General features: G+C 41.9%; 1 protein-coding gene across 1 annotated transcript in view; it reads right to left on the bottom strand.

The window, feature by feature from the left end:
- The window catches only part of LOC136676436 (contactin-associated protein-like 5), a 105,329-nt gene that overhangs the window by 6,990 nt on the left and 79,031 nt on the right, over positions 1-19,308 (bottom strand). The window contains exons 19-23 of the mRNA XM_066653462.1: positions 18,150-18,374; positions 11,001-11,134; positions 10,226-10,313; positions 8,688-8,891; positions 6,923-6,997 (exon numbers count right to left, since the gene is read on the bottom strand). Of these exons, the coding sequence (XP_066509559.1) occupies positions 6,923-6,997; positions 8,688-8,891; positions 10,226-10,313; positions 11,001-11,134; positions 18,150-18,374 (726 nt within the window). The remainder of the gene's footprint in view (positions 1-6,922; positions 6,998-8,687; positions 8,892-10,225; positions 10,314-11,000; positions 11,135-18,149; positions 18,375-19,308) is intronic.

A 19,308-nucleotide genomic window follows, 5' to 3' on the forward strand; every position in this document is an offset into this window, starting at 1 on the left:
GTCTGTTATTTGTTTTTTCTAGTCTTTCTTATTCAAGGTTTCTTTTTCTTCTCGAGTCTAATCTTTGTATCTACCTTTGCTTAGTCCTGTATTTCTTGACTACAGTCCTGTTCATTTAACTATAGTGTCCCTAGTCTTGTTTTTACCTTTGTATATATTCTTAAATATCAAGGTGCTTCAAAAGGTTTTTTGAGCGATGCCAGAGAAGGACCTGCTAATACGTTTACATAGGAAAAGAACCTTATATTTCTAAACCTTTAAAATTTTCTTCATACTTACACATATTTTAAAGAAACATGGTTCTTTATGGAACTAAAACGTGGTTCTTCTATGGACCCTTGCTAGCAGTACCTTTATTTTTAATAGTGTCGAGTGTTCGTTGTCTCTGTTGTGAGTGTCCTGGTGTAGTGTATTGTCTATAATCTCTTTGGTGTTTACTTTAGTCTGTGACTTGTAGTCCTCAGTCATTTCTAATCTAGTTCCTTTGACCATCCCTTTTCAGTCTTATCAGAGTTATTCTTTATTTGTAGTTCTGTTCTTTATCTGTTCTCTATCTCAGTTTAACAGTTAGTCTTAGATCTTTCTATTGTTGTGTTGGTTTATTTCTGACTTTAATGGCTCATTTGGCCAGTGTTTTGTGTTTATGTAACTTTCAGTCTTTGCTTGATTTGTTCATTTCTATTGTGTTTTGTCTTTCCTGGCCGGTGTATTTGTGTTAACTCTGCAATTACTTCCATTACCTCCATCGCCTTCATCCCTCGCCCCTCACACCACACTCCCATAGTGACACACTCACTAACTCTCTCATATACATGCTCAATCATGTTTAGAAAATGTGCTCCAATGGTGGGGGTGCTACCTATCAATCATTGTCAGTCATATGTGAATATGGCCAGTGATGTCACCAGTGCTTCATTTTGGGGTTATTGTCACAGTGACCATTGCAGGGAAAACGGGGAAGAATGTATATTATTTTTACACTTTGGCAGCAATGACAGCACTACAACTGGTGAAGTATGAGCAAAGTGAGAAAATTCTATACTAAGACAAGCTCAGCAAGGAAACCATGGACAATTACTTGGATAAACTGTCATCTTTTAACAATATTGATCCATACAATCTGACAACAAAAATTTCTGACCCTGCACTGCTGCCTATATTTCCATTCAAGCCCATGGGCATTTCTCCAACTGGTGTCTGCAGAAATGAATCACATTTCTACTGAAAGACTACAATACCACAGTCCTAACAGCAAACCTAAGCTGGACTCTAATCATGGAGAGGTGCTTAGCATAGTGGCCTTCACTTGCATTCAAACCTTCTCTCATTAAAACACAATATTACAAGTATAACAGAAATGTATTCTGTAATGATGATGATGAGGGTGAAGATATGTTGTAATGTATATTATCAAGACTTGGAATAATCATTTTTCAACCCAAATATGTAATAAAATACCAACGCATTGTCTTGAAAAAACCCAAAGAGTGACACAGTACTAAAAATAAATTGTTCATCATTTTAATACTAAGATTTTGTACATTAATACTGTAATCTTGTTACAGCCCTATGGATGAAGCAAACTATAGAAAAGTGGCTAATTATTGATGCCTTTTAAACAACATGATTGTACAATTTCACTAATAAAAAGGAAACAAAACAAAACAAAACTATAAAAGAGTCCTGCATTAAACAGCACAATAATTTCGACCACAGGATACTTCTAAAATGGCAATGAAAACAAATCTCTGATTGGTTTGATGTCATCTCAATGATGTCACTGAACTCACACACACATTATCACATTTAGGGACTGCACCACAAGGGAGTGCTATTCAGTGATTCGCATCAAAGTCATTAATGGCGCGTCCCAGTTGTGTATTATATACACTAATACTACAGAGTACTTACTGTGTACTAATCGTATTAGTATGAGTTCAGCAGGCTGGTACGCAAAATATTAACACCACTACACCATTTCTTATTAACAGGACTTGATGAACTGTTGCTATGACAGCGCAGGTTATACCAAGCTGTGACATTAAAGGTTACTTTGGTGGAGGATTTCTTTGACGCAAATTAATTACGAATTCCCAATAACTGAAGCTTTTACCACTCTACTTTGAAACAGCAAAGACGCTTCCATAGAAGGGTGCTGCTTTATTTATTTTACCTTGAATGTAAGTTTAAATGAAATGTCATGAATGCTTTTGTCTTATTTTATTACAATTTCATACACACACACACATTACTGAGCATTCATGTGCTAATTATTTTAGACATATGTACAATCATATGAACGTTTGCACAACCTATTTTAATTAATTTTAGAAGTCTTATACAGAACACTTGTAAATGTGGTATTTTGTTTTTCTAAATATATAATTCTAATTTAATGTTTTTTTTTTTTTTTGTTTTTTTTTTTACTTATAACATTCATTCATTCATTCATTGTCTATAACCGCTTATCCAAGTCAGGGTCACAGTGGGTCTGGAGCCTATCCGCAATCAATTGGGTGCTAGTACTTCACGTGGTGACACACATACACACATTCACTCACACATATGGACCCTTTTAAGTCGCCAATCCACCTACCAACGTGTGCTTTTGGACCGTGGGAGGAAACCAGAGCACCTTATTATAATATTACTAATTATTTTTTTAAAATTGAAAATGAATATATAAACCCTAAATAAGTTTAACCACGAGTATTCAAACTTTTGCATATGACTGTGATGTGAGAAGCTCCTCCCTTTCCATTTCATATTGCACTGTGAATCAATAATGTCCCTCATTACTGTATTCAAAAATCAACTGGTTCCAAATATGCACTCTGGATTTTTTTGTCTCTTTTTGACTGGCAGAAAAGACTGGAATACAGAGGGAGAAGAAGAACAATAAAACAGAAGGAAAGTGAGAAGCATCACAGAGGGAAGGCAGATGAATAAATAAAATATATAATAAATATACAGGACTGAACTGAATGGTGGGGGAGAAGAAGGCACAGATATAAAGAGTACAGAAGAATGACTGATAGAAAAACAGAGAAAGAGAAAGACAAAGTGCAAGACAGAGAGAGAGAGAGAGAGATCCAAAGAAAGCACTGACTTGAGAGATAGTAAAATTGACAGGAGTGAGAGTGACAGTGGAAAAGAGGGATAACAAGAATGGTGACAACAGATGGAGAGACAGAGAGAGAAAGCAAGAGAGAGAGAGAGAGAGAGAGAGAGAGAGAGAGAGAGAGAGAGAGAGAGAGAGAGAGAGAGAGAGAGAGAGAGAGAATGAATCGTTCTTTCATTTCATCATTCTTGGTGAATCTTATACTTCTCCTCTTCACTGGGACAGGTGGACAGGTTTTGTGTGTGTGTGTGTGTGTGTGTGTGTGTGCGCGCACACGTGTGTGTGTGAGATAAAGATTCTGGTCAGACTCTATGGTGATGCAATAACGGCTAGAAACTCAACACACATTTCACACTTCAAAACTCATTCTGTCTGAATCGGAGTCTACAGTTATTACTGTCTTCGATTACTTAGCTTAATATATTAAAGTATATTTATGTTAATAAATTCTGTACCACCACAACCCTGAACTGGACAAGCGGTTACAGATAAGGAATGGATGAATGAAATGTCTGTACCTCTTGCACGCACACACCCACAAAGCTGAAATGTATACTCCTTGGACTATAGCACACATTTGATACTCATTAGCGGTTCTGAGACTTATGGCTTTCTCCTTGTGTTGTAGAGTTCTAGGCTGCGTTTCTAGATGCAGTGGCAGACCTTTTAAAGTGTGAAGAGTTTTCAAAAAAGCTCCAAATCCCATTAAGCGGTATTTACTATGGGGGGATGATTGTTTTCCATGCTATTCCATCTGTGGGCTCAAACACCCATGTCTGACAGTATTGCCCTACAGATACAGATATATATTTGGATTACCTTAATCTGTTTACAATATTTTGTATGGGACATGGTGATAAACCAATATTCTTGGCACTCTTGCCCTAAAATATTTTTATTAACAATTTAACAATTGTCTCAAGAAGATTGGCCAAAATAGTTAGCAAGACCTACCCATATATTGCCAAAAGTATTCACTCATCTGCCTTCACACGCGTATGGACTTGAGTGATATCCATAGGGTTTAATATTATGTCAGCCATTTGCATTTTGGACCATTTTTGAACATTCTCACAGAAGTGCATTTGTGAGGTTAAACACTGATGTTGGATGAGAAGGCCTGGCTCGCAGTCACCACTCTACTTCATCCCAAACATGTTCTGTTAGGTTGAGGTCAGGTCAAGTTCCTCCAAACAAAACTTTATAGACCTTGCTTTATGCACTGGTGCACAGCCCCCAAAGTCCACAAAGTTGGGAGCGTGGAATTGTCCAAAATCTCTTGGTATGCTTGAGCATTAACAGTTCCTTTCACTGGAACTAAGGAACTAAACCCAACTCCTGAAAAACAACCTTACACCATAATCCTCCTCCATCAAATTTACACTTGGCACAATGCAGTGAAACAAATAACGTTTTCCTGGCAGCTGCCAAACCCAGACTCTCTGTGTCACTCCAGAGAACACACGTTCACTGCTCTAGAGTCCACTGGCGGCATTCTTTACACCACTGAATTTGAAGCTTTGAATGGCGCTTGGTGATGTAAGGCTTGGATGCAGCCACTGGGCCATGAAAACCCATTCCGCGAAGCTCTCTACACACTAATCTGAAGGCCAAGTTTGGATGTCTGTAGTGATTGACTCTGCAGAAAGTTGTCCACCTCCGTGCACTATGCACCTCAGCATCTGCTGACCCCACCCTGTCATCTTAGGTGGCTTACCACTTCATGGCTGAATTGCTGTGGTTATATGTGTGTATATATAAATACACATTGAATTCAGGAGTTCAAATCACATCCTTGGTCACAGACAAACAACCCCAATTCCAATGAAGTTGGGACGTTGTGTAATACAGAAATAAAAACAGAATACGATATGATTTGCAAATCAGAGTGATTTGCAAATCCTTTGCAACCTATATTTAATTGAATACCCTACAAAGACAAGATATTTAATGTTCAAATGGATAAACCTTATTGTTTTTTTGTGCAAATATCCATTCATTTTGAATTTGAGGCCTGCAGCACGTTCCAAAATGTTGGGACAGGGGCAACAAAAGACTGGGAAAGTTGAGGAATGCTAAAAAACACCTGTTTGGGACATTCCACAGGTGAACAGGTTAATTGGAAACAGGTGAGTGTCATAATTGTGTATAAAGAGAGCATCCCAGAAGCGCTCAGTCCTTCACAAGCAAGAATGGGGTGAGGTTCACCACTTTGTATACAACTGAGTGAGCAAATCGTCCAATCGGTTTAAGAACAATGTTTCTCAACATACAATTGCAAGGAATTTAAGGAATTTCATCATCTGCAGTCCTAAGATCATCTAAGATGGCGCGGGCACCTGCTGCCATCGCGTCTGTTGCGCACACATGTGAGTGGTAAGACAGAAAAATAATTTCGCCAGAATGTTGTACTTTTATGACTTTGTATGTGACAATAAATTGAATCTAATGTAATCTAATCTAATCTAATAATATCACCAAAAGATTCAGAGAATCTGGAGAAATCTCTGCAACTAAGCGGCAAGGCCTAAAACCAGCATTGAATGCCTGTGACCTTTGATCCCTCAGGCGGCACTGCATTAAAAACCGACATCATTCTGTAACAGATATTAACACATGGGCTCAGGAACACTTCAGAAAACCATTGTTAGTGAATACAGTTTGTTGCTTCATCTACAAGTGCAAGTTAAAACTCTACCATACAAAGCGAAAGCCCTATATCAACAACACTCAGAAAAACTGGGCCCGAGCTTACTGAGATGGGCTGTCACAAAGTGGAAAAGTGCCCTGTCATCTGACAAGTCCACATTTCAAAGTGTTTTTGGAAATCATGGACGCCATGTCCTCCGGGCCAAACTGGAAAAGGACTGCCAGGGTTGTTATCTGTGCAAAGTTCAAAAGCCAGCATGTCTGACGGTATGGGGGTGTGTTAGTGCCCATGGAATGGGTAACTTGCACATCTGTGAAGCCACCATTTAATGTTGAAAGGTACATACAGGTTTTCAGGGACGTCCCTGCTTATTTCAGCAAGACAATGCCAAGCCACATTCTGCACGTGTTACAACAGCATGGCTTCGTAGTAAAAGAGTGCGGGTACTAGACTGACCTGCCTGCAGTCTAGACCTGTCTCCTATTGAAAATGTGTGGTGCATTATGTAGCGCAAAATACGACAATGGAGACCCCGGACTGTTGAGCAACTGAAGATTTACATCAAGCAAGAATGGGAAAGAATTCCATCTACAAAACTTCAACACACTACAAAGCTGTCCCAACTCTTTTGGAATGTGTTGCAGGCCTCAAATTCAAAATGAGTGAATATTTGCAAAAAAACTATAAAGTTTATCTGTTTGAACATTAAGTATCTTGTCTTTGTAGTGTATTCAATTAAATATAGATAGAAAGGGATTTGCAAATCATCACATTCTGTTTTTATTCATGGAGTTGGGGTTGTACATCTGTGGCCATGGATGTGATTTGAACTCCTGAATAACTTCCACGAAGAGAGATTTGGAAAAAGTTAAACCAACACATTTACACACACAATATCACACTTACTGGAATAATTTGATTTGGTTTTATTCTAATGTTGGGCATTATTTGTTGTTTGTTTATTTGTTTTTAGCTAAACAACACTGGTCAGATAAATAGCTTTTAGCTTTTTATATCTCAATCTCTGGTGCCTAAAACTTTTGCACAGTACTGTGTGTGTGTATATATATATATATATATCTTGGACGTGTTGGTTTTCTGAAGGAGAAAAGAGAAGAGGATGAAAGGAGTAAAAGGACAAAGGCGTTTACCTCCAATTACAGCTGAGTCGCTCTGAGCTGAATTTTTCAGGCGCTCCTTCCCTCTGTTCTCTCCATCCATGTGATCTGGGGAGAGATGGAGAAGAAGCAGAGGGATGATTAAAGGAGAGGAAATGGCAGGAGGTCAGGAGGGCATGAATGGAGGGAGCACACAAGCCGTTAAAGTGGTCATATTGCAAACAGCTGTGACCCAACCTCGAACAAGAAGGCAGTCTGCGCAGGATTCAGTACTTTCCCCATTTGTGCACCATCCTCTGACCAAAACATAGGCACTGCTGTGAGGATTTGATGGCATTTCGACACATAAACATTACTGAGATCTGGTACTGATGTTAGGTCTGGTGCTACAACACTCTAGAGCAGGGGTGGGCAATCTTATCCGCAAAGGGCCGGTGTGGCTGCTGGTTTTTGTTCCAACCAACTAGGAGGTCACATGATCATTTGTTTTACTCAAGCCAACTAATTAAAGGAGTGAAATCAGGTGTGCTTGAGCCTGAATGGACTTAAATCCAGCAGCCACACCGGCCCTTTGCGGATAAGATTGCCCACCCCTGCTCTAGAGAATGGTGACACATTCTGCTGGTCAGTGTTGTTCTAATGTGATTATACACACTTGGTACCCCCTGGCTGCAATAGCTGCATCTTAAAGTAGATGAGCACATTAAGGGGTAAGGGGTGTGTTCAAATGCTGGGACACATTTCCTTTGTTTTGGACCATTTTCCACATATTGTGAATGTACAGCACCAGTCAAAAGTTTGGACATATTCTCATTCAATGATTTTTCTTTGTTTTTTATGATTTTCTTCATTGTATATGAATATGGAAGACATTTCTGTAGTAAACAAAAAAGTGTTAAACAAACCAGAATATGTTTTATATTTTAGATTCTTCAAAGGAGCCCACATTTGCTTCTCTCAATGAGCTTCATGAGGTCGTCACCTGGAATGGTTTTCAGTGAACAGCTGTGGCTTTGTCAAGAGTTAATTTGTAGAACTGCTCACCACCTTAATGTGTTTGAGACCATAACTTGGGTTGTGCAGAGGTAGGGGTTGGTACACAGTTCTAAACAGTGAATAGCACTATTCCACCAATGACTAATGAGAAGATGTGTCCAAACTTTTGACTGGTACTGTAGCTATGCCAAGGCAGACAATTTTAACCTTGGGTCTCTCAGGGTTAATTAACAGCCTGCATAAGAAAGTGATAGCTGTTAAATCACAGCACCATTGGTCATGTATGCATTTGCTCATTACAGAAATGCTCTGTGTTTGAACCCTGTGTGGGTGGAAGGCAAGGTCAGATCAGATTCGAATGATACTAAGTGTTCTGCAGAAACAGACAAGACTAAACCTGTCAAGAAGTAAAAGTTCCAGAGCCAACAATCTGTTTCCATCAACGCTGAGACAGCAGTCTGGTTTGTAGACCATGAAGCATCCCATATTATATATATGTCAGAACATTATAACAGTTCAGATGTTAAATGAGACGTATTACAAGAAGCTTATATGGTTGGTACTTGGAGTTCATTCCAAACAATAAACTTTAAAATTAGGACCTCCCAGTTAGTTTCTTGTGGTCTGACCAAGTCCAAATCCACAGGGAGAAATAGAGTCATTCTAATTTGGATCCCATAGAAATAAGGGGCTTATTAGCAGTGTACCACCATCTTTTTTAAGCCTTCATTTCTAACAAAGTGGCCAGTGAGTAGAATTACAAGCAGGGTGTTTCTAATAAAGTATATATTATTGATTCCACCTGATAGTGATCCTGATGAAGATTTATCTGCCAGTTCTCCACAGTTGGACTCCACCAGGTTCCCGAGGACGCTGACCAATGAGCTTCCTCGGTTCAGAATGGCAGCTTTTAGAGGAGCAAGATGATTGAACTGGACAGACGACAGGCAACCAATGAAACCTCTTGATCCGGCCTGGAGCACCTCCTTATCAACACCAGCCCGCCCTGAAGACAGAAAGAGACTAAACTGTTTAAACTAGTTAACCCTTTAATGAGGGCCCTAAGCAACAGGGTGGCTAAAGATTTAGATTTTCACTTCCATCGTCATCATCATCATTATCATCATCGTCATCACCACAATTCCATATAAAATGATACTGGCAGAGTTCATTGATGTACTGTATTGGTGTTGTAGACATGTGCTGCGTTCACTCGTTAAATCATTCACTATTCACTAAAATATTATTTTCTGTGCTCTGAGGAACTTGTTCTTTGGTGCAAGGCTTCCTGTTTGCAATTTCTAGTTATTTTAACCGGTGATACGCAATGTGGCAGCAGTTTATTCACACTTGGGACTGGAATTCCTGGAGGAAAATCATGGGCTGAATTATCTGCTGGTTTTCACCACACTTTGGTTGAGATTTCTGGACTTAAACCAACAAACCGACCTCTTCTTTGTGTCATCCTCCTCTCTCGATGATAACTCTGAGAATGTGGTTAAAGACTCAACATTTCGGTCTGTGTGGTATTTTGAGAACTCTCTCGCTGCTTATAACCGTGCCCAACAACTAACAGAACTAACACAAAAAATAACTAATGAAATATATTACGTACTCTGTGTTTCAAAATAAGATGGATATAGTATTTGCTACTTAGTGAACTGACTAGGGGATGACTAAAGGACTTTTTGGTCACTGTTTGGAAACACTGCTTCATAATAAGCGTGGGACAGTTGCATGACGCATTCATATTCTGTTACATAAACAAGTCAAACACGACTGTGAAGTAACTTAATAGGTAGGCGCTATCAATTCACTAACATAAGCATTGTTATTTATTGAAATAAAAAAATGGCATCTATTTACCTTTGTAGATAAAACGGACGTCTCTGCCAGAATAATTACAACTTCAAAGATATCTGAGCAAAAACAGGCAGCCTTTTATACAAGCATTCAGTTCATTCTTCCTCTGAACATTGCCTTGATAGACTTCATTCAGCTCGATTTAGGCACAACCTTCCTGAATACTGCATTGCATTGTAGTATTTGTTGGAAATTCTAGCGTACACTGTGTGTACACTACATTTTGTGATGGATTATGGGTATTTGATAGTGATAGTGATGTGCACTGTTGAGATTTTGAACAACATGACAAAATGACTGACACAATGTATAGTGCTCTATTTCTGGACGTTTGGTTCCATTCACCACCACTGTAAAAAAAATGAGTCTAAAATTTTCTCTACAATCAGGAACTTCACACCAAGACACACTCCACCAAAGAATTATGGGTAAAAATATAGCCATGTTAAAGTGCTACTGAACTAGCGCATTCCTTACCTGTGACTTTACCCAGTGTTAAAGACCTGATCATGTTCAACTCTCTGTCTGTGGAGAGTCGGTACTTCTGGTTGATCTCTTTATCCACCTGAGAGAGAGAGAGAGAGAGAGAGAGAGAGAGAGAGAGAGAGAGAAAGAGGAGAATAATATATATCTAGTGAAAGCCTCCAGTTACAAGTATAGCTTGAAAGAATGTATATATTCACTATGTCTACTACACCACTTTCTAATGTCTTACGCCCATTCCCATGGTTACAGCACATGGTTACACAACAAATCTTAAGGTGTATTAGGCACACTTTTAAAGTTATGATTTATCAGTTCCCATGGTAACACAGCACCAATTTCTAAAATGTTAAAGCTATTTCCATGATTATACTACATTACACACCACCAGTTTTTATACCCATACACACATTACCAGGTTGCACTATATCCGTTTCTATGATCACCCAACACATATTCCTAAGAGCATTTGAAAGCCCATAAAAACTAATATATAACTAATTTTACAGTCATGAGTTCACTGAAACAGTTCCATGACTTTATGTCTTTTACATTTCACACATTATGTTAAAGAACATCAAGCTTTGTGCTTTATGCTTTGTGGTTATTCTTAGCACTAATATAGTATAACCACTACATAACTTCCAAAAATACTCCATCTACTTTTATAGTTTTGTCGTATGTGGACATGAAATTGATTAATAACAACATAATAATGTTTCATATTGCACTGGAAAAGTGCAATGTCCCTGAAACATGTTTGTCTTACCTGTACATACATGTCCCGACCCTCTCGGTGCAGCTGGATCCTGTGGAGCTTCCCATTGGCCAGACTGTGCTGAGTGGGTGTGAACACATCTGGCTGCTTCTCTCGGTTCAGTTTGTACCAAATCTGCAAAGTCCCTGAAACACAAACAGTAGAGACACACAGCAGAGACAAGACACACCCATTGGAATGTTTAAACCACACTCATTTAAAATTACACTACCCCAGTTTCAATGGTTACACTACACTAATATCTAATGTGATGAATGATACACTCATTTCCATGGCTACACTACACCAAATTCCATAGTCACGCAGTGCCTATTTCTATGGTTACAGTCCATCCATTTCTAGCACACGATTATTTGTAATTATACTAAATCAATGTCTATGGATTGATTCCAGTTATTTCTATGGTAACATACCTCTTTCCATAATTAGACTCCATCATATCCTTGGTTCCACTACACTAATTTTAGTTTTATTATGCAACCATTTCAAAGATTATGCTAAAACATTTCTATTTAACGTCAATATGTCACCCTGATTTCCATGGTTACACTACATCTATTTCTATTGATATATAACACTCATTTCCATGATTACACTAAACTTATTTCTATTGTTATATCACATTGTTTTTTAAACAACTATTTCCATGTGAACACTAGTATTTCTATTGTTATATCACTCATTTCCTTTGCTACATACTACACATATTGTCACGCCTTCGTCCTGTCAGTCTGTTGTCCCCGCCATGTGCTTTATTCGCACATGGCTATGTTTTGTTTATATCCTTGTCTCCGCCCTCGTCCCGCCTCCTCGTCCGTGTCATGTGTCAGCCCGTCCTCGTTATCTGTCCAGGTGTGTCTCGTTTGTGTCTGTATTTAAGCCCTCTTGTGTCACGTCCTGTTTGTCGTTCATTTCACAGTTCTCATTTCACATTTATCCTATGTCTAGTCGGTCGTGTTTCCTGGTCTGTCCGTCTGTCTCCAGTTTCTCCGTGTTTGTTTTCTTAGTCGTTGTTTCATGTCGCAGTTTCCTTTCCTATCATTATTTTGTGAACTCTTTAGTCTGTCAGTCCGGTTTGCCCTGTTTAGTTTCCCTTGTTTAATTTAGCCTGCCTTGTTTCCCTGTATGTTTTCGTTCTTTGTTTTGTTATCTCCCTTTATTAAATATACTGTGTTTTAGCGAGTGCGTCCGCCTCCCTCAATCCGCCCCTCGCACCTGACAGAATGAACGACCACCAGGACGCAGCTAGCACAGACTATTATCTCAAGGGATGTGCCGTTCGCCGGACTCCATTCCGCACAGGCCCCAAAGATCCTGTGGGGGAGGCTTTGAAAGCGGCCTCGGAATGGAGTCGCCGGCTCCAGCTCCTGCCTGGCGCTGCTCCGGATCCTATAGCGGAGGAGTCGACTCGGGAATCGAGTAATTGCGCCAGCGGGAATCGAAAGAGTCGGCGGAAGAACCGTGCTGGAGTTCCCCCCTCGCTGGAGGATTACCCCCTCAGGTCCGGGGAAATTTTTGGGGGTTAAGGGTAGGGGCTGTTAGCCTCACCTCCGTAGCTCTGAGGTCTGAGGCTAACAGGGGCGCACCTCGAGGGGATCTAATGGGTGCGCCTGTGAAACCCCCTAAACCCTTTACAGCTCCAGCGCGAGCCCGGCGAGCAGCACAAACCCCTGTCCTCGAGAGCGCGGCGCGCGCCTCTCCTGTCTTCAAGGATGACGTCGCAGATTCATCTGCCTCCGTGGACGTCGTCGTACGTTCTCCAGTCTTCGTGGACGACGTCGCAGATTCCTCTGCCTCCGTGGACGTCGCAGGTTCCCCTGCCCCCGTGGACGACGTCGCAGGTTCCCCTGCCCCCGTGGACGACGTCGCAGGTTCCCCTGCCCCCATGGACGACGTCGCAGGTTCCCCTGCCCCCGTGGACGTTGCTGCGGGGCTTCCTGTGTCCGTGATGGCGGCACCCGCCGCTCCAGTCCCCGTGATGGCGGCACCCGCCGCTCCAGTCCCCGTGATGGCGGCACCCGCCGCTCCAGTCCCCGTGATGGCGGCACCCGCCGCTCCAGTCCCCGTGATGGCGGCACCCGCCGCTCCAGTCCCCGTGATGGCGGCACCCGCCGCTCCAGTCCCCGTGATGGCGGCACCCGCCGCTCCAGTCCCCGTGATGGCGGCACCCGCCGCTCCAGTCCCTGTGATGGCGGCACCCGCCGCTCCAGTCCCCGTGATGGCGGCACGCGCCGCTCCAGTCCCCGTGATGGCGGCACCCGCCGCTCCAGTCCCCGTGACTATGGCGGCACCCGCCGCTCCAGTCCCCGTGACTATGGCGGCACCCGCCGCTCCAGTCCCCGTGACTATGGCGGCACCCGCCGCTCCTGTCCCCGTGACTATGGCGGCACCCGCCGCTCCTGTCCCCGTGACTATGGCGGCACCCGCCGCTCCTGTCCCCGTGACTATGGTGGCACCCGCCGCTCCTGTCCCCGTGACTATGGTGGCACCCGCCGCTCCTGTCCCCGTGACTATGGCGGCACCCGCCGCTCCTGTCCCCGTGACTATGGCGGCACCCGCCGCTCCTGTCCCCGTGACTATGGCGGCACCCGCCGCTCCTGTCCCCGTGACTGTGGCTACGGCCTCTCCTGTCCATGTCCGTAGGTCGGCCCGAAGGACTTCAGGGCCGATCCCCAGAACTGTGCCCAGGCTGGTTCCTCAGACTGCCACACAGACATTAGCCAGTCCTGGGCACCGCCCTGTTATTTTGGTTCCCTTGTCTGTCCCTGTCATGGTTCCCGTCTCTGTCCTTGTCCCAGTACCCGTGTCAGCCTTTCTCTGTCCCTGTACCTGTTACTGTATTCATGTCTGTCCCCGTAAACGTCTTGGTCCCTGTTCCCCTACCAAGTCCAGTCCAGTCTCCTGTCCTGCCTCATGTCCAGTCCCCTGTCAGCCCTGTCCAGTCTCTGTTTCAAATCCCTGTCCAGTCTCAAGCCCCGTCTCCGTTTCAACCCTCTGTCTTGTCTCATGTCCAGTCCCCTGTTAGTCCTGTCCAGTCCCCGTTTCAACCCTCTGTCTTGTCTCATGTCCAGTCCCCTGTCAGCCCTGTCCAGTCTATGTTTCAACCCCCGGTTCAGTCCCCTGTTAGTCATGTCCAGTCTTCGTATCCGTCCAATGTCCAGTCACCCGTCTTGTCTCCGGTCCAGTCTCTGTTTCAAATCCCTGTCCAGTCTCAAGTCCCGTCTCCGGTCCAGTCTCTGTTTCAACCCTCTGTCTTGTCTCCTGTCCAGTCCCCTGTTAGTCCTGTCCAGTCCCCGTTTCAACCCTCTGTCTTGTCTCACGTCCAGTTCCCATATCCGTCCAATGTCCAGTCACCTGTCTTGTCTCCGGTCCAGTTTCCCTTCCAATCCCCTGTCCAGTCTCCAGTCCCGTCTCCGTTCCAGTCTAGCGTCATGTCACCTGTCCTGTCTTCTGTCCAGTCACGTACCCCTGTCCAGTCTAACGTTCCTATCCTGTCCAGTGTCTTGTCACCAGTCTCTGCTCCCGTCCAGTCCCAGCACCAAGTTCTGTCACCTGTCCCGTCTTCTGTCCAGTCCCTGTTTCCATCCAGTGTCATGTCCAATGTCAAAAACCCTGTCAAGTCCCATGTGTCCACTCCTGTCCTGTCCAGTCCGTTCTCGTCTCTTGCTGCCCCCCTTTGTCAGTCTCCTGTCATGTCCCATGTCCCGTCTCGTATATTCGGTCCTGTCGTGTCCCCAGCTCCTGTCTGTTCCCGTCCTGTCCTGAGTCCTGTCACCCGTTGGTTTGTTGTCCTGTCTTGTTTTCCGTGCCCTCTCCAGTGCCAGCTCCTGGGAGGTTTAGGAGTACGCGCCCGGGAGTTGCGCGTTCTTGGGGGGGGCATCTGTCACGCCTTCGTCCTGTCAGTCTGTTGTCCCCGCCATGTGTTTTATTCGCACATGACTATGTTTTGTTTATATCCTTGTCTCCGCCCTCGTCCCGCCTCCTCGTCCGTGTCATGTGTCAGCCCGTCCTCGTTATCTGTCCAGGTGTGTCTCGTTTGTGTCTGTATTTAAGCCCTCTTGTGTCACGTCCTGTTTGTCGTTCATTTCACAGTTCTCATTTCACATTTATCCTATGTCTAGTCGGTCGTGTTTCCTGGTCTGTCCGTCTGTCTCCAGTTTCTCCGTGTTTGTTTTCTTAGTCGTTGTTTCATGTCGCAGTTTCCTTTCCTATCGTTATTTTGTGAACTCTTTAGTCTGTCAGTCCGGTTTGCCCTGTTTAGTTTCCCTTGTTTAATTTAGCCTGCCTTGTTTCCCTGTATGTTTTCGTTCTTTGTTTTGTTATCTCCCTTTATTAAATATACTGTGTTTTAGCGAGTGCGTCCGCCTCCCTCAATCCGCCCCTCGCTCCTGACACATATGTTCATGGTAACACTACACATATTTCTTTGGTTGTATTATGCCATTTCCATGGTTACATCGCACCATATTCCATGGTTACATTACATCTGTGGTGAATTACACCCATTTACACAGATACAATACACCTATTTTGTAAAGGTTTTTAATGTCATTTCCTTAATTATCCTAAAAGATAAAACATTTTGAAATAGTTTAAATAATTTGATAATATTCTTAGCCCTAACCTAATGATTGTGATCGGAAAATGCATACTAACACCAATGAGTAATGTTGATAATGATAACCCAATACATTGTGAGTAATTATACTAAGTAATCTTGATTAAATATTACTAACAAACTATTAGAGATATAGGACATATTGTGCTTGTGACCTTAAAGGGCTTATTACATTGTGACCCAGGGCATGACCCAGGAGAAACTGTTGGAGGGTGTGTAAAAGACCTGAATATTGCACTTCTGAGATTAGAATAGGGAAGTAAGGTCCCTATATAGATACATTAGAGAAGTCCAATAAATAAGTTGAAGAACATCCTGAGTACATCTTGAACTTGACCTAACCATCTGCAATAATTTTGCTGACAGAAGTAAAATAGAAGATAACAGATACATACATAGCATACATGCCAACTAAGGGAATGTCTGGGTTTGTGCAATGAGACATGATGTAATAACGTCCAAATGGTACACATGATGCTTGGCAGAAGGGACACATGACAGTGGGGTGTACGTGATTGGGGTCCTATATATACTGGATCAAATATTCAAATAAACTAGAGATTGGAGAGAATTCTTGACTCTGTGTCTTTATTTCTCTGATTTCTCCTTGGGCCTAAGAATTCTTTGAGCATCAATCTTCCTTCCTGGTGACACTTAGACAATTGCCATAACAATTATGAGAAGTCTTAAGCATGTTGCTTAGATTTAAGGTGATTTCATCAGCCACAAGAAATGTTTCTGCAGTTTATACCCATCTCCATGATTTCACTAAAGCCGTCAACACACAGAGGAGACGAGAGACTCTGGCTAACACGCTCCTGACAGCTTCTTCTCTTCGGAATAATCAGGCCCTAGACCCGGCATCTCTGTTCACCACTCACAGACATGCCACTTCGTCTCTGCTCACTCTAATCACACACTCGCATGCTCACAGGCACACACACACGCACATACCCACACACACCGACACACACCCACACACACATATGCATGCACTGCCTGTCTTCCAGTAATCAACACATCACACTAGTTCAAGGCAAGTCTGACATCCCTCTCACACACAGCAACTAATTTATTTTCAACTTGATCAACTTTTTTCTGTCACTATCACTTTTTTCTGAGGAGTGTTCCACTCCTCACTATGACTCTTACTGAAACCCAGCTCTAAATAAATTATGCTGGAAACATGAGAGTTCATCTTAATTTTTGTACATAAATGTATATAGATTTATATTAATAACTTCACACCACTAGATTCTGTGCCTGTGCTCTGTCGGTATATTGTTAGAAGTGGTTAAAGAAAATGGATAAATAAATAAAAATGCAGCCCTGTAACTAATTGTGTATGTTATAGCATACAGTCACAGAGCTACCACCATACTACAGTGACGTGTAGCCTGCTAACAAACTAGCTACATACTAGCTACATACCCTATGTCTTTTAATGGTCAGTAAGTTACAGCATCTCACGTCTGCTGATAATATCAGCTCTTTGCTTTGCCCAAGCAGGAAACCAAAACATCAGTATCTGTGCTTATCTGAACCAAGATAGATAGATAGATAGACAGACACATAGCTAGCCAGGTATTTGGTCTTTATTTAGCAACTACCTGGCCTGCTATTTCAATGAATAAATAAAAACAGGAAATAGTGTTCTCAGAATAAACTATTATTTTTAAATGAAACAGTCATTATACTGACTCTATCTCCTTTTTTGTGAACGAGTGATTAACTTTTTTGGAGCAAAAATAAATTAGAAAACAATCACAAATCAAACGCCTCATGCTACAAGTGTTTTCTGCTGAATAGTCTCCCAGCATCCTTTGCTATTAGCGGTAAGTAGCTGTAAGTAGCTGTTCCCATGGGGGTAATATAATTACAGCAAACATATCCATAATGCTTTTCAGTCCACAGCAAAGTTCTGAAGTCTGAAAGTTTCCCTGTAAAATCACATATATTTTTACAGTACTGTTTATGTTCCAGAGAGTGGGTCACCATAAAGAATCTCTGCTCAAAAGGTGTTTATTACTTTTTCACAAAGAGGTCATTTTAATATTAAGAGTGTATTGATAGAAGACTTGAATTTTTTTTTTCAATTTTCATTTGCATTAATATTTTTAGCAGTTTTGAAAGCATGGCTTTGATAATACTCAAGTCCATAATGGGACTTTTATGTTGACAAGCCTGAAAATGGGTGAATGAATTGTATTTTCCGATTACAGCAATGTGCTTTATTTGTTATTATAAAAGAAAAAAAAAGAAAGGAAAAAAACAAAACAAAAACAAAAACAAAAAAAAAAGCACAATACTGGCAAAACTGCTGTCAGTAAATGTCTGTACATTTAGTTCTCTCAGGGTCTATCATGCACTTGGATTCTTCATTTCATGTCAGCTGCACTTTATAGAAATTGTGATCACTCAATATCTGATCACTGACTTTAGGACGGTTTTAAAATAAAAATAGCCATTTAAAAGTAGTTACTAAAGGAGGAATCAAACAAATGGTGGTCTGTAGTGTTTACCATTGTGGGCGAGGATGATGGCCATATACTGTTGGTGGTAAGTGGTGACGGTCATCAGCATAGATGGAACTCTTGTGGTCAGGAAGCTGAAGGCAACATTTTCTCTGGATTTGCTGCTCTGGGCGAAGATGGTGGATGACTGTCTGCTCTTGTTTCGCATCACGGAGAAGGGCTCCTGAAAGGTGTAGGTCACAGACGTCCCACTCTCAAATGACACGGAAACTTCTGCAGGTCAAGCAAAGAGGGTGGAGTCAGGTGAGAATATCTCTACTCTCCATTAAGTCATGGTTTCCATTGCAATCTTCCTAGGTATTATGCACATGATCTCTATAAACTACATCCTGTTTCTGAGCCATTTGAAAGTCATCTACAAGTGGGAGATGAGTCTCCAAATAGGGAAGGTCTACATTAAAAATCCTGAAGAGATTTACATGGTTACACTAATTTCCATGGTTACTCAATGGTTATTTACATGATTTCTCCATTTTAGCTTCCATAGTTACTTTCCGTACATTTCCATGGTTACATCACACTTATTTCCATAGCAACATGGCAGCTATTTTTATAGTTATTCTATGCATATTTCTATGGTTATACTGGAGTGATTTTCACTGCACTTGTATTTGGTTATATTACAGCCACTTCCATGGTTACACTACATCTATTTCCACATTGCAAGGGTCATTTTCATGGTTACTTTGCTCCCATTTCTATGGTTGCACTAGAGCTATTTCCATCTCCATGGTTACAATACATACATATTGCTATATATGACACCCAATTCCATTGTAAGACTACGGCCATTTGCATGGTTAATCTACCCCCATTTCCATAGATCTTGTGGGCGCATTGTTATGATTACACAATGCACTACATCCATTTCTACTGTTATGCTACATCATGGTCACAATACTCTCATCACCTTATTTATGTTTCTCCTGTTTCATTGCTTATTCTACATATATTTCCATGATTAAAGTACACAAATTTCCATGGAAACATTACAGCCAATGGTTATGCACCTTGCATGGTCACAATAATTCCATTCCTTATTTGTTCTTCTCCCATTTTCAAGATTAGGCTACAATGATATGCAGAGTCACACCATGCCCATTAACTATGTTTCTTTCTTTATTTCCATATTGTGAAATATTTGAAA

The sequence above is a fragment of the Hoplias malabaricus genome, chromosome X2, assembly GCF_029633855.1.
Source record: "Hoplias malabaricus isolate fHopMal1 chromosome X2, fHopMal1.hap1, whole genome shotgun sequence".
NCBI lineage: Eukaryota > Metazoa > Chordata > Actinopteri > Characiformes > Erythrinidae > Hoplias > Hoplias malabaricus.